A 17,421-nucleotide genomic window follows, 5' to 3' on the forward strand; every position below is an offset into this window, starting at 1 on the left:
TTTTAAAGTTGCTATAATATTTTTTATGTCTATTCAAGGTTACAAAATGAATTCCAATATAGTTTCGATAATTCTGAGAAATCAATAGTACCGTCTTGTTAAACAAAAATAGAGATAGATTTTTAAAATTGGAAAATTTCTAACGTTTTTACCTAAAGTAAATACTTTTGGACTATTTATCATGTTCAGCATTATTTACTGAAAAAATTCTTCGTTAAATTAGGTGTCCGAGTTTCATATTCAAAGTTTATTTGCAACATTAGAACACATGAATTTGTTCGTTACTGAGGTTAGATGTTTACACATCACTGGCGATTACTGAAAGACTCGCTCACCTGTTTTTATGCTAATCAATGTAGTTCAATTAATTCTTAGAGCGCGGGTCCAGAGCTCCCAAGGATGTATGCCACAGTCCTCTGAATTTTATAATTATACATTAATAGGTCTGAACTGATAATGTCTGTGCTCAAAATCTTTGGCTGACTCACGTACAGTACCACTGCGAAGAAGCACATGATGATTCGCCAGTATTTTGTTTTACCTTAATACTTTACATACTTTTTAAACGGATTTTAATAACTCTTGTCCAACTTCCTATTAACATGAAGATGAAAGTTTTTTTGATTTTGAATGTTTCTTACTGAATCACAACCTTGCTATAGAATCGATTTAAATACAATTTAAAACATAAGTAGCCCCTTTACTGGATTAACCCTCAAGCTGTACGTCATTAAGAAATGCCATCCCTAAGAGGGATAAAATAGGATACGTTTTGATCTATAAAGATAATTTCATAGTATCGAATCTTTTTATGAAAATTAAGAAACTCGCAAAGAGTTACTTCCTGTCTTATCCATTGTCTCTATATTTGACAGAAAAAATATGTAAAAAGGTAGTAATCTGTTTATATAACATGAAATTATATCTCCGAATTTAATAATAATGGAATTAAAATAATGAGCATGAAAAATGCACTTAACATCAAACGTTTCTTATCACTTTCTGATGTTCAAGCTGATGTTGAAACTTATGTTATGAATAATAAACACACAAAATTTATAAAAATCACTTTACTGTTTTCTGAAGTTACATTCCTAAGGGTGTAAAAATGGGGTAAATTAGTTTCACACATAATTATTATTTGTTAAGCATATACTATATGCGAATATAATAAATCAAGCATGAATGGCATGAACAGAGAGTTGCGTTAATAATTTTCATTTTTCGAATTTGACCTCTAAGTCTGTGGCTTCTCGTAAATAAATAATATATCTAATTGAGTAGTACGTAATATACTGGAAGTACTTGATAAGCATCATCCTACTATAGTGTAAAGTGTAAACGTATTGGTGTTTCGGTGTCTTTTTACTTCATCACGTATTTATTAACGAATCATTATCATAAATTTTTTTAATTGCTTAGAAGAGTATTGGATTTAAACATAGAGCGCTCTTCATGCAGTAAATCAAAACTTAAGAAATTGCCATGAAAATCCATTTGCAGAGAAAACGTACGGTATCACGGGCCACAAAAGCGAGGTTGTGAGTAACCATGACAACTGTGAGTTTTAAGCACTATTCATCCCATTGGCCATTACATATAAAGTTTTAGCGTTAAAAAGCAAATAAAACACTATTTCTCTTGCACCATGCATTAAAATGTTCATGTATATTTACAAAAAGGCCATTAGAGTATATATGCACATGTCAAAATGTTTTCATATTAAAATAAATTATTATTTTCAATCGGGTATTTTAATAATTGTTGTATTTACTCTATATTCCTTCAAAAAAGAAATTTAAAACGATAATTGTTTTCAAGATAAAGAATTTCATTAGTGTTTAATGTGTTTCATACTTTACCTGCTGTTGTTTGTGCTGCGATCATGTTGACAAGCCGAGATTAATATTTAACTCCTATTCCAATATCTGTAGTACACTACAATAAAATATCATTAGTATAAGTCTTAGAAATCTGGGCATAAATATACAGCTTAAGTTGAAAATATATAATTTTTTAAAGATTTATTGTTGGTTAAATTTCATGTTTTTTTATATAGGTATATAGTTGTATACTAATCGGGAAGCAATCAAGAGTATTTTTCGTATATGACATAATTAACGAAATAACTTGTGTAATAACAAATGCAGTGGTGAAAAATCTGTAGTTTTTATGTGTAAAGCATACAACATTTTTAAATAATTGGAAAAAAAAATTAAAAAGAACGATTGAAATTTTATTTCCTGTATACGACGATTACGTGGTTTGAATTATTATTCCACTGAACTTGTAAAGTACTAATATTTTTTCAAAAAAAAAAAAACCATTAACCAATCCTGGGAGAATCTGATGGTTGGAAATCAGCTCGAGGGATTTTTAGCAGCCATAGTCAACCGGTCCTTTTATTTTTCTTTCTGAAAAACCAAATACTACCTGAACTCGTAATATCCTTTACGTCCCGTAACAAAATAGCGATACATGCTAATGTTATTATTTGAAACGGTGTCTGCGCGAAAGCGACATCTGGCAAGCTTCGGAGTGGAAGGACGGAGTGCGCGCGCCCAACACGACCCTTGCCCGCAGGGGAGTCTAGGTCCACTCCTGACGACATCGCGCGCCTCTCTCTGTTAGGAAAGAAAGCAGAGGGAGTTGCATTGGGCCATATACTTTTGCGGGGCCCAAAAATATTTTGGTGGGACGGCCTAACTAAAAAAAGGGTGAGGGGAGTGGATACGGAATAGGCCCCAGAGAAAAAGAGGGGGTTGAAAAATAAACAAACCTCTTTAAAACAACTTTGTAAGTCCACCTAAAACGTAAATTTCGATTACGGGTTTTGGTAATCAATGCTTAAAAAACTTTTGTTCCCCGTATAAAATTTTAATAAATTAAGTTCGAGTTACATTATAAATTAGAGTCTTTATTTGAATGATGAACATAATAAATTGAAGATCGTTGGTAATAATAGGGCCGGCGAGAGGCCCTGCTAGTAGCGGGCGTCCTGGGCGATTGCTCGGCCCTGGAGCCGCCCTTGCTCCACTGGTCGCATCGTGTAACAGGGGCCTTATCAGCGCCGGGATGGGTCCGAAGATCGTCTCCGCGAAATAATTCCCGAAAAAAGGTTGGTGGGCGGGCGGGGGAAGGGGGAGGCTCGCACGCCCAGGCGACGCGACCAATGGCGGGCCGCCGCGCCCCGGGTGGAGGGGAGTCGCGTCTGCCCCAAGGGGTGGCCGACGACGGCGGCGAGGGGCCGACAGTCTCGCGCGCCGCCAGGTCCGCGGAGCTGATCGGGCGCGCTCCCCCTCCACCGCCGGCCATGAAGCTGCCCAGCTTCACCAAGCGGCAGTGGCTCACGCTGGTGGTGTTCGGCGTGGCGGACTTCTGCAACGCCATCTGCGTGTCGCTGCAGGCGCCCTTCTACCCGCACGAGGTGAGCGACCAACCAGATATAAATAATAAAATTCTGAACGCTCATTGTGTTAGGTAACATGTTTTTTTTTTTTTTTTTTTTTTTTTTTCACGAAAAGATTTCTAAGCTAGCAAAACACTGTAGCATCGTCTGTTCTTCGCGATTTGTCAAATTTATTTCAGTTACATGTCTATACTGTCAGAACACCAATCGCAATAATTCAGTGCGGAACAGACAAGCTCCATGTCCAGAGATGACTCGTGTCGGTTAGAACCCACGCGCACAGCTCTAGGCTCCCCTGCGGATTTCCGCGGGCCACCCCTGTTGCGAATCCTACAGATTCGCACCCCTGTTCCTTGCTACATAATAATGATCAACACTTCGCCCCTCTTGGCCATAGGCCTTCCCCGGCTTATGAAATATTAAATATTTTATAGCGCTTGTACTACTAATATTTAATAATTAATCACGTCAAATATTTTAAGTGAATAATATTTATCTGAAAGCTTTAGTGTGCTATTTGTAAATCATTTTGGTCAACTTGAAAAGTTAATTGGATAACTATGCTGAACAGGGCTGGGAGATATCCTGAGTTACGTAATGACGTGGTTCCTGAGGGGTCCCCAGCCCAAGACAGGGATGGCATTTGGCCTGGGCTTCAAGTACAGATGCCCAGTTACCACGGGGGCGACATGGTGGCTGCTGCTTGAAGAACTAGCCACCTCGTTTACTTTAATTTCTTGGTTTTAAATTATTATTTTTTACTATATTTATTATTTAATGACCTCAGTTGTTCATTTTGCAATAGTATTCTTCATTTTTCTTTTACTTACTTTTTTTTCTTTATAATATATACACAACTAAATACAAATATTATGATTATCAGGTGTGCATATTCACACAATACCAAAAATTATCTTTAAAAAGGATATAATTTAAAAAATTAGAAACACTCATAATTATTAAAAATGAAAATATTAAGTTTCCAAATACTCTTAGCATAAAAACTACTGTAAACTAATATCATTACATATAAAATTATTGTTCCTATCAAACTTTTAACTTATTTAACATAGTTTACTTCTACTACCACCATACCATTTATTCATATCAAACATTCATTCGCAAGCGTTTACCGACACACAATAACTTTTTAACACCAATATCAAGTTATATTCTATAATTATCATAAATAATACAATTTAAATTAAAACAACATCGTGTTCCTTTCTACAGGCAGAGGCTTGACAAATGCGTTGATACTGATACATCTAGACTAGAATCTCAATTTTTTTCTTCTTTTGTTGGTCTTAATGTCTCGTGAGCCAGGTCATTACTAGAGACCCGGAAAATTCGCGGGTTCATTTCGTGTTATGCTAAAATTCAAATAATTATACCATAGTGCTGCTTCTGTCATTGGTTCACTGTTAATCTGGAGGACTGAGGGCCAATTAGAGACCCTCACTCATAGCAGTGTCGAATCACAGGCCACCCAGTCGAGACGACTCACAAGTCAGCAGCCAACGAACAGTTGGCATTTGCCCGAGTGTGTAGAGGATATTGAAGTCTATCCTGGAGTTTTTGAACCCGCGAATTTTCCGGGTCTCTATTCATTACATACAGTAACTAGGGGCAGACATCTTTCGCGGAAAAATCTGAACGCGTATTAGACTGCAACTAGCTATACCCGCACCAGCGGTTTATTCTTTGAGATTGGCGACCGTTTGCGAGAGAAGTCGTTGCCTTTTTTTGACCGAGCCACTCAGTGCTTCCACATTTAATTACTGTGATTGGTGTTGTAGCAATATACATGTATCTGAAAGAACCTCGTCCAATCACGAAACACAGACGATGCTAGTGTTTCAACTTCCAGCAAACTCGGAATCTATCCGCGAAAAATGCATGGCCCTAACAATGACTAAATGAAACTGAACAGATGTGTTAGGAGAGGAATCGACCTTGACATACATTAAGGAACATTCCCAGCATTTGCCTGGAGTGACTTGAAGTACCGTGGAAAACCGAGATAACGATGGCCCAAGCGTGGATTTATAGAGACCGGAAAAATTCGCGGGTTCAATGACCTGTAGGATGAACTCCATAGTTCTACGTAAACTCGGTCAAATGTCACCCACTCATTGGCTGCTGTCTTGTGAGACGTTCCAGCGAAGCAGCCTGTGATTCGATAAAGCTTTGGTTAGGTGTTTCTCATTGGTCCAGACTCATCCAGAGAGTTGTGAGCCAATAGCAGAGGCAGCACTGAGGTATAACGATTTGTATTTTAGCCTATCGCGAAATGAATTCGCGAATTTTTCCGGTCTCTATCGATAGGCTATAATCAAAAACTCGTTCATCTTCATGCAGCTTCAGTGATTGGTAGAGACTGGAAAAATTCGCGTATTTATTTCGCAAATGGTAAAATTCAACTATTTATATTTTTGTGCTGCTCTTTGTATTAGCACACATTTCATCATGAGGATCCTGGACCCTCGGCCAAAGAAGTATAGAATCACATTCTTACAGTTGAGACGTCTCACAGATCAGCAACCAGTGAACAAGGGAAATTTGCCCGGGTGTGTAGAGGACTGTGGAGACTATCCTGGAAGTCAATGAATCCGCGCATTTTCCCGGTCCTTAGTGATTGGTATAGAGCTAAAAAAAAATTCCCATATGAATATCGTGATGTGCTACAATTCAAATACATTTGTGCTGCTTCTGCGATTGGTTCGCTGTTAATCTGGAAGAATCTTGGCCAATTATATATTCTCAATAAAAGAAGTAACGAATCACAAGGTTAACAAGTTGAGACGACTCACGCGTCAGCAGCCAATAAACATGAGACGTTTACGCAAGTATGCAGAGGATCGTGGAGTCTATACTGGAAGTCGGTGAACCCTTTGATTTCTTCCAGCCCCTATTCGTTGAGCCACAGTTGACCTAATGTTGGAATTCCAAGACACCAAAATAAGGGTTTAGGTGATGAATATACTACACCTGTGCCCTGACCGCATTTATAGTGCACTTTACCGCTCCCAAACACTTTGATAGGTCACGGCCAGTCCCTTAATTTTAAGGGACTGATTTTGTTGTTGTATCCGTGACCTAGCTGACTCCCACACTACTGTGCATACGCAGAGCTCACTTTGTCGGTTTTTTTGTCAGATGGCGTACCCGCGTTTTGTGCCATTAAATCGTGTGTGTGTGTGTGTATTCACTTTCATGCAAATCGGATACGTACGAAACGTATTGGTGTGACAAATGTAACTTTATGATAGCGAAACTATTCTGCAATACAATTTGTACACTTTCATGTCCATAAAAATAAATAATCGCAGCTTAAAAAAATACTTGATATAATTAGAATATCAGCGTTGTGATTAAGTTTTTTCACGTTTGTAACAGTGCTGATTAAGTTCGTTTACGTTTTGCATTACCGTCACCCAGCTACAACGTCATATTTGCTTAATTGACAGTCTCATGATGTTTGTTTACAAAATGCGTTTTGTTTTTAAAACCGTTTTAATGACTTTTTAGAGACGTAGACACCATAAATTGTATTTAAATTGTAATTTTATGAACATTTTAAGTCGTTAAGTTCCGTTTATTTTTTATTTCTCGGATGGTGCTTCGTGATTGGCTGAGGCTTGCCGGAGCCTGTAGCGAAGCGCCTGGCGCCGAGGATGATGGGTAATCGAACGTTTTCCACCACCTGGTCCAGTGAGACTGCCCGTCAAGGATAATTTAAAGTGTAATTCGCGTGTGCGGACGCGATCGCGGTATTGTGTCGAACCACGACACCCCCACGAACATTTTGTGGTAAATTTAGTAGCGAAATTCTACCTCCGCAAACGCCTACAGCGAACTGATCTGTAACTGATCCATAGAAAGCACCAGGTATGGGCCATGTTAGTAAGTTCCGTTGTCGCAAATCCTAGTGACGCCAACGCATTTTAGGCCCAATTGCACTCACAGTAACAGTGTGATTTGTTATTCATTACACGGCCAATAGTGGACTTTATTAAGTGTAAACAATGTTTTATGCCCCGTGGCTTTACTATCAATGGTATTAATATATATATACATATGCAGACCAACCTGAACATCCAAGGTCAGTAGTCGAGAGTGTGCCGTTTTGTATAAAAACAAATCTCGAAATAGCCTGGAACTTTAAAATTACACTGATATATTTATTTATTTGAAAATAGTGAACTTTAAAGTGAAACATAAACGTTTGGTAGTTATCTGTGCCCAATCTTTTCTGAGATGATTATATTTTTTTGCTTATTTCTTATTTGTCTTAGCCTTCTTATTTTCTCAGAGAAATAATATATTGGTCTTTGTCATAATTCAGTGATTATTTTGAACTAACAGTAACTAAAATCTGGCATTTATTTTTCAGCACAATTTTTGTTGTCAGTGTGTGTTCTTCACCCACCCTCACAAAGTCATGGTGTTATTGTTTTACTATCCTCAGTTTATTGTATTTTTCTTATTACACATATTATAATATTGTTTTTAAATTGATGAAAAGAGGTAACATAAAAGCTATATACACACTGTGTACAGAGTGTCACTGCGGATAACAACCATCACCGTAATTCTTTTCATTTGAATACTCATATTTTCTTCTCCAATCCTGCTATTTCTGAACTGGTTAGTTGAAGGTACACATGACCAAAAGTATGGATAGTAGGTAGTTCAAAACTCGGAAGCAAGGACCTTTATAAAGTTATTTATATTTATTGCATTACTAGCTGACCAGACAGACGTTGTCCTGTCATTCAATTCAAACTGGAATACTATACTAATAATAATAATAACATATACAATAATAAAAACATATACAATATTTTGATATTGTATATGTTTGCAATTTTTTCTTATCTCTATAACATATTGTTTATTGCAATGCTTGTTGGTACACAAAATTGTTAGTTTTATTTCCTGGCGCGTAAATAAATAATGCTGATGGTTTTCCAACACGGGAACAGGCGACATACAGTTGGCCATGTGAAAAACATGGATTTTCAAGATTAATGCCAGAAACACTTAACGACTGGCCTTGCGATTTATCAATTGGCATTGCAAATGCAAGCCGCACTGGAAATTGTAACCGTTTAAAGTCGAATGGCATGTCGTTCGGAATCATAGGGATGCGTGGAATCAAAACGTCTTCGCCTTTATACTTACCTTTTAAAATTGTGGCTTTGATGACGTTGTTCATTAATTTATTCACCGCAAGCCGAGTGCCATTACACAGACGTGGCTGGTTAATGTTTCGTAACCTTTTAGTTGCAGATTATGAGGTGGTAATCCGGGCAATTCCAGGGAATTTAAAAATTCCGTTGGATAGTTGACAACATCATCTTGGTTAGTAACGGAATCAACCGATTTGTATGTCATCAATTCGCCAGCTATCTTACTTAGAATTTGAAAATTCATTTTGTTGACATCGACGTTTTTTGCAGCCAATATAACACGTTCACTTAACCAAACATGATTTTTGTAATTTTCAGCAATTTTTGGGAAAACCATCTCGAGTTTTCTTAAATTTTCTAAGTTTCTGCGCAATTTTCTTAATTTTTTTATGTAAGAACCTTCTACGAAGTATTAGAAAACATTTAAAAAAAATATGAATGAAATCGGTAAAGCCGTTCTCAAGTTATAGCATGACCAGGAGAAATAGGGGTTAATTTTTATCTATATAGATTAGCCTATGAATAATTGCTATGGTAACTTCTAAAACATAGCTGGTCCGATGGTTTTGTTATTTCATTTAGGTAGCTCTAAGCCCTTTAGTTTTTACTATAATATAAAAATAAAACATATAAACACAAAATAAGTTCTAGTTTGTGTATACGTTAGTATACACTCGCTTGCACTTGTTGAGGGCTTCGTCCCGAAACCCCCACAAGGGATTGTAAATATATAAGTCTGAAAACTGTAGCTGTATATTTAGGGAGAAACATTTTTTTGTGGGTTTTTAACATATTTACTCAAATAAATAAAATTAATTTACACGTTTGTATACAGATCTATTTGGCAGGAATATGCGCATCCCAACTGCTTAAAATTGGCTAAATTTGATGATTTTAGATGCCGAAAAGGAAGGGAAAAAATTTTGAAGGGGTAAAAAAACACAAAAACTAACGAGTGCTCTTCAAGCAGATGGTTATTCAAAATCATAAATTAGGAAAACCACGAAGCCACCTCAACAGCAAAATAAAAAGCATCTTCCTAATAAAGCCTTACTTACGTCAAAAAATTCCAAAGTGGCAAGAATTATTAGGAAGCATGAAATTCATACCATTCTTAAACCTATAAACATGATTAAGGGGTCTCTGACATCTATGAAAGACAGAACTCCAGTCGAAAAACTAGCTGGCGTGTACAATATTCCATGTTCTTGTGGCAAGGTATATATAGGACAAACTGGCATACGGATAATCACAAGGGTTAAAGAACACATCAGTGACTATAAACATGAAAATCCACGATCAGATTTAGCATAACACTCATTGGAAACCAGACACATCATTGATTTAGACCAATTCCACCCCATAGCCAATATCCGACAATACAAGTCATTCCTAACTTGTAACATTTACTTTAACCTAATTTCATGCACTCCAGCAGGAGCAACGTAAACATCATAGAAAAAAGCATGTTGTATGTGTGATACATGGCACACACACAAAATATTCACCTTGGATCGTTGAGGCCGCCATTATTTTTCCTATATCTTTCCGCAGAAAACAATATATCACAATATATCGCTCACAGAAAAGAGCGACCTTTTTTCGGTGTTCAAAAGTTATTGTAGCTTATAGTCATGACTAACAAATAAACAAAAATTGGTCCCATCGTAAAAACAAGCGTGAAAAATGGTGTCACGAAGAATCTCTGGTGAATGGTATTATAGAGTTTTGTCAACAATAAAAGTATTCATAGCGTGTTGTCGTCAATAAATGTGCTTGTAGCAATTATTTGTGGCTATATCGTTCAGACGATTTTCCATTATCTCTAACAATGGTGTTGCCCCGACGAGTCTTCTATAACAATACTGCAATGACCTAGCTTTGTAGATTTTTATAGTTTTCTTAGTTTTTTTAGTTTTTTCGAGGGGTTTAAAATAATAAACAAATCAAATATTTGGAATTTTTCCTTTGGTTGCCGGTCTAGATCTACCTCCTATGAAAATGTCAGTCAGTCAGTCAGTCAGTCGCACATCGGGATATATATATATATATATATATATATATATTTGGATGAATTATTAATTTTATATATTTTATGCCGTTTAATATTTTTTTCCGTTTTAAATGATCTGCAAATACAAGAAGTAGTGTGCTCGATCCGCGATGTGCAAATGTTTCAAGCCTCTGTTTAGGACACCGTTTATTAAAATGGCTGCCTATCTGTTCCATAACTAGGATTCGGTTTGGATACATTCTGGAATAAGATGCACGAGTTAAGTTACGGTTGTGTCCCCAGCATGGCAGTGTTTACCCGAAAGTCTTGGAATACAGCCCTAAGCCAATGGAAAACTATCGACAATAAAAAGTATCGCATCACAAAAAATTAAAGTGACTGGTATCACGGTTCAGTAGCCAATTATCAGGTGTAATTTGTGCAAGTGTATAGAGGATCGTGAGGTCTATCCTAGAGGTCATTGGAACCGCGAATGTTTCCAGTCTCTAGTGATTTCAGATCCGGAATACGACTACCTTACTCCATGCTACTCCAGAACACGTTGCGTGCTCTGTCATGTGCCACATGTTTATTGGCTGTTGACTCACACGACGTGTCTGTGATCCGATGCTTCTTTGCCTGAGGGTTTCTCGGTCGGCTCACAGTACTTTGGATTAACTATAGTCCAGTCTCACAAGGTAAACATGCTTTAAATAAAACTAACGTGCACTGTAATTTTATTTTGTAGTTGGAGTAGTAATATTCATGTAATATTACAGATATTTGTATATTTGTAAATTAACATGAAAACAACTGTATCAATTCAAAATAGTGTTCGCAATATAACTGGGTTCAGATTATTACCCGGGCATTTACGCATTACGCTTTGTGTTTTCCCAGTACCTCCAATAGTTATAGTAGTTATTTGTAAACCGTTTCCTGAATATCTTTCCAGTATTAAGAAGGATTATGCTTCTCCATTTATCAATTTCAAATATTTTGATACGTCTTGCAATAAAGCTTCCGTGCTATTTTTTTTTTTGTTTCACATGGCATAGGACTTATCTTCGACTACTTGATTAAGTCCAACACTTGTGAACCGGTGTGCTTATCATGACAGTTGAAGTCACCCGCGTGAAAAATAAGTTATTTCCTCGCGGCGCTATGAGACTATAGCTGTTAGTAAATATGTGATTGAAACAAGGTATATAAAGTCTGGGATATAGTTTTTATGCCTTGACATGCCAAAAATAAGGATAAATAGTTCAAAATGAGAATTATAGCAAAAATATATAAAAATTCAAGAACTGAGCACATTTTCCATGGTTTAAAAAAAAAAATATGCTTGAATGAAAAATTGATTAAAATATAAAATTCTGTGCCAAATTTTGTAAGGAATATTCAATATGATTTCAAAAAAAAAATTATTTTATATAGGCAAACATAACCAACAGCCGTAAGTTGTTTGTATAGAGAACATTATTTTTCTTGTAGCGTTACAAACTATTTATGGGCACCTGGTTTACAAAAGGAATTTTTTGTAAATGTACAGATATTTTTTCCCTGTGTATTGCCGAGGGGAGGAATAGAGTGAGAGAGAGAGAAAGGAAGATCTGGTGATAACCCTGACCCGCTCGCTGAATGCAGAGTAGTTTTCACGCCGTACCTCAGCGCCGTCTCGTTCGCTTCTCCGGCGTCGTTAACCGCCCGTCGCCGGTGCCGGTGAGGGGGAGGGGGAGGGGGGAGGGAGAGAGAGACTTTGTATCCATCCCTCTAGACGCCCGTCTGCTCGATGGAAGCCTCCAGAGCGCTGATAACGCTTGCCGCTTATCGCAGCCTTGTTTACTACGCCCCGAGACTGGTCCGCGCCTCCACAACCGACCCGGACCCACGGCCGACTCCAAACCTTCTGATTCTGAACCTTTTAAAACCTTCTGAAGATTATCATCTTTGAAAGATTTGCGCAATGGGAGTGCATGACTTGATGTAAGCTTTTGGACATACGTCATTGCTAAGCGCGTGTATGTCTGTAGAATATGGAATATTTATTATGTGGTGTTTATATCCTGTTGAAAACAACAATTTTTTGCTTAATTTGTGTTTTTGTCTTTTGGGTATTTTTTAGTTTTCTTTAACAGACATACATGTGCTAAGCAATGGCGTATGTCCGAAAGGTTACATCGAGACTTCTGAAGATTATCTTCAACCTTGGTCCAAAACGAATTTTCACACGACGGCGTATTAGTGCAAGGCGTGTAATATAATGTTTTAAAGTCAAAACTAATATTTATAACTACCTACCTTAGTAGAAGTGGTGTGTAATTAGTTCTAAGTTTTCCAATGCTGAATGTAATGATATAGAAACGTTTGAAACTATTTCACTGCATGGAATATGAGTAAATGTTTAATCAGTCATTTTGGAATATTGACGAACATATAGTTCCAGAAGTTTCTTGAATGTTGCAGAATAAATAGGTACTTCGTAATCTACCTTCTCCTGAGGATGTGCTCAAAGTTTTATATATATATATATATAGGTAACTTAATATTTAGCTAATGCCATCCCAAGTACGCAAATGTTCATCCAGCTTGGAATGAAACTGTAGATTATTATAAAAAAACCAACACGCCTTAACACTAACTTATATTATGTAGGTAGTATAAATGTAAGTATATAGGCAATTTCTTCGATTGTGTAAATACGATTTTTTACTATAAAAATTTAATGTTTCTATGCCTAACTAGTTTCAAATAACAAAGCCAATGGGTTGAGCTATGAATTAAAAGTTATTATAGCAATTGGTGAAAGAACCAACAAATAATACAAAGAACTTAGACATGCATTAATATACAATTAGCCACTCAGTTAAAGTGAGAAAAAAAGTTAAATGGTGATGAATTAAGAATTATAAATGAAGTGATTCCAGGATTACAACGTAATTTCAAAGTCGCATTTTTTGTTTATTTTTATTTCTATTAAATTTTATGTAATGTATACCAGGGTATATTTGCTATCACAAAGATTTGTCACACGGATACGCTTGGTACGTTATCCCATGTTGAAGAAAGAGAATATATACAGGTTAATGCTGCCACACGCGTTCGATTTATGGGTATAGCAGAAACACGCATGCGCATTAGACTCTTACCAGTTTAACTTGCGTGAAATGGCACCGGCGCAAATCATTGCATATTTAAATTTCACCTTCCACGCTCCCAAAGAAGTATAACTTTAAAAATAATTATTTTCATACTTTAATAATGATTTTAAGCTTTATTATGTAACTGACAGGACCTGACCAAACGTTTTATTTTACAACAAGGAATTTAAGGACGGGCATGTCCTTGTGACGTATTTGGCCTTAGTAAACAAAGCCTTCAGTTATTATAAAAAAAAAAGATGTAGCGCAGCGTTCGTCGTGTTAACGAGAACTAACAAAATGGTAAATATAACCAACGCCATGTATGTTCTAACACAATTTTATCTGCTAATGAATTAAGTAGAAATAACCCGAAGAAAACCGAAAGCAGAAACTGTGTTCACTGGTTTCAGCATTTAAAATAAAATGTACTATTAGCTGTGGCTCTAGAGGTAGGGATTTTTCGCGAAAAAAATCTGAACCTCCAAATAGACTGCTTATGATAATTTCCGCACCAACGGTTACTTCCTTGTAACTGGTGAACGTCTACAAGAGGAGACGTTGCCTTATTTGACCGGACCATTCAGAAAGTGTTTCCTCCCGCGCCGAATTATTGCGATTGGTGTACTGACAGGAGAAATGTACCTGAAATAAATTTGACAAATCATGAAGTACAGACGATGCTGCAGTGTTTTGACTCTCAGCTAGTTTCGAAATCTTTTTTGTGTAAAATACATGCTCCGAGTTATTAGATAAATAAAAAAAAAATCAATGCACATGCGTTTTTCAACTGGTTTTACATTAATTTAATTTTTTTAATTTTTTTTAATAAACCACTAGCTACGTTGTATATCTTGCTTTTAAACACAACTGGACGTAACGCGCATTGCTCTCTGGAATTTATTCATTAGATTTCCACTGCATGGTGCGCGCGAATTTCGTGCATATGTATGTTACGGGTAATGCTAGAAGAAGAAGTAAACCTAGGTTTAACCGGGTTAACTTAGCATTCTAAGTTTGTTGGGTAAAGTCCGAAAAGTTACTAAGATCACTTTGGATTCGGCGTCTACCCGTGTACACCTTGGTCCATCCAACGTTGACTGAGTAATGTTAGGTGTTGCGTCATTCCTGAGCACGTGGCATGGAACGCGCGAACGCCGACCTTCCCCGCGCCGCTCAGGGACAGAATGGCGGCCGAATAGAGAGCACTTGCGGTGTTCCGTCAGCGTTATCATAAAACTTTTCCAAAGTTATTGCCTGTGAATGTATCGAATTTACTTTACTTAAATAACGAAGAGCATTTGCAATTAACAAGGTATTGTCATAATTACAATTTCGATTACATTTCACTACGAATTTTCTCACTCGAAATAATTTAAATAGGCATGTTAAGTTAAGTTATCAAAAGTTAAATTCATTTAATGAAACTGAAGTTAAAAAAACATTTGGGTTTTCTAACATTGACGAGTCAGCGTTGGATAGACCTAAGAGTAAACGGATAAACGCCGAATCCAAATTTATTTCAGTGATTTTTCGGACTTTACCCAACAAACTACGAAAATTCTAAGTTGAACCGTGTAAATCTAAGTTTACTTCTAGCATTGTTACCAAGAACACATACACTACAAAAAATTAGTTGTCTGTAAAGTCGGTTTACGGACGATAGTTTAACGTGACGTCATAACAAAACATTGATGAAATTATTGCATAGTTTTATGAAACAAATTAAATCATTTTTATTGAATTATCACTATTTTGTATGGATACAAAGAAGGAGTGAAATGAAATTTACAATTTAATTGATAAATTTACTTTTATTTGCACTCATTAATTCAAATATGTTTATTACTTTAACGAAGAGATTATTTTAACTATAACTTCTATACATGTTTGCTATTTAACTTATTCCAATAATTGTTCTTCTGTTAAGGATAGGACGATGATAGGAAAAGTAGGAAACGAATGGGAGTGTTTCAAGTTTAATGTGCCTCGGAAAAGTCAAATCGATGGTTTTTTCCAATCGAGTGTAAGAGAGATCGATGCGGCGCAAGCGTACAATGAGCGTAACGGGACAAAGCGTAACGGGACAATGAGTCATCCTTTTTCGTGCGTGTAGCCGGCGTTCATCGATTTATTAGACGTTGTCACGTCAAAAATTTTCCCCCTCGGTGTAACTAAGGACACGTGGCTTGAAAAAAAAAAGTCCGAATATATGCTAAACGCAGATTCTTCGGGGTGAGTGGTAGGTGCATCGGGGAGATAGGCACGGGTCACCGGCTACCCCGAGCCTTGACCGACTGCGGCGGAGTCGTCCCCTGGCCTTGAGCCTCGTGCCGTCTGTCGGGCGCCCCAAGGCCCGGCCTGCAGTCGCGCCTGCTGCTCTCACAGCGCACGGAAACAGTGGCAAATGGCGACTACTTCCATTGCATTTCAACGTTACGAAATATTCATCAAAATTTTAAATATATATATATATATATATTAAGCTTGGAGTTCTTATAACTAGAGACCCAGAAATTTCGCGGATTCATTTAGTCGCAAGCTAGAATGCAAACCTCCACACTGTCGCACTGTGTTCATGATTGGACCGCAGTTATCTGGACACGCCCCTGTACGGCCGTGAGCCAATGATGTCCAGCTAGAAGAGAAGTAAGCGAATCACTTAGTGCCAAATAACAAGGATAAAAATGTTCTCGCTAAGAAATCAACCAATGGGGAAGTAAACATGGGTCGAGCACACCAATAACTTAGAATTCTATCCTGAGACCACAAGAATCCGCGAAATTTCCGGGTCTCTACTTATAACGGATAAAATTTTCCTTTATAATAAAAAATTAACGACAAAGTAATAATAGAACACTAGGTAATATTCTGCTTCAAAGAATTTTTAACATATTTAGAACATTAACCAACATGTCTACCACCGCAGCCATGTATGTACTCGGCTTCTATCGGTCGCACGGAGTAACGTAAACGGTTGGAGCTTACATTAGCATTGCCGAGCTAGTCCGTGCTGTCGCAGAAACTCCGTTACTTGAGATCAGTCTCCGTTTACGTGTCATTGCAGAACGGGCCTAAGGCCGGGCACGCGCGGAATGAGACACGAAACGAACCGACGCGACAATTTGTTGCCTACCGTGTTCTCACATAAGTAGTTGAAATGCCCACAGGATCGTACTTATCGCGATCAGACACGAGGCGACAACTTCGAATGTCTGCTCCGACTTCGTCGCGAGAAAACTGTCTGATGGCTTCGGGAAGCCTAAGATGTCCATCAAGTTCTGTCCCTGTCCGAACACGCCCGAGTATTCACCTTCGGCCAACCTCGGGTTTATTTATATATATTTATATTTCTCTGTTTATTTTAATGTAGCTATACTAACCTAACTAACCGTCCATAGTGTTTTAAAGTGTTTTAATGTAGCTAACCTAACCGACCACTTTTAATAATTGAATTAATTTTTCCTGCGCAAAAATAAAACAAATCCCGAAGTTGGCCGAAGGTGAATTGTTCGGGTGTAATCGGGAATGGCAGAACTTTATGTGCATCTTAGGTCTCACGATGGCTTCAGTGTTCTGCGCATGCGCGAGTGTAAAAAAAATTGTCAAAAAAAACATGCTGTAGTATGTTTGTAGCTTACTAGTTAAAGACTTATTCATTATTACTTTATTTGAGTAAATATT

The 17,421-nt window shown here is 37.3% G+C and overlaps 1 protein-coding gene across 1 annotated transcript in view; it reads left to right on the forward strand.

Annotated features, from left to right (window-relative positions):
• Positions 1–3,313: 3,313 nt before the first annotated feature.
• The window catches only part of LOC134531824 (MFS-type transporter SLC18B1-like), a 52,857-nt gene continuing 38,749 nt past the window's right edge, over positions 3,314–17,421 (forward strand). The window contains exon 1 of the mRNA XM_063367785.1: positions 3,314–3,427. Coding sequence (XP_063223855.1) covers positions 3,314–3,427 — 114 coding nt within the window. The remainder of the gene's footprint in view (positions 3,428–17,421) is intronic.

Source organism: Bacillus rossius, chromosome 5 (genome assembly GCF_032445375.1).
Source record: "Bacillus rossius redtenbacheri isolate Brsri chromosome 5, Brsri_v3, whole genome shotgun sequence".
NCBI lineage: Eukaryota > Metazoa > Arthropoda > Insecta > Phasmatodea > Bacillidae > Bacillus > Bacillus rossius.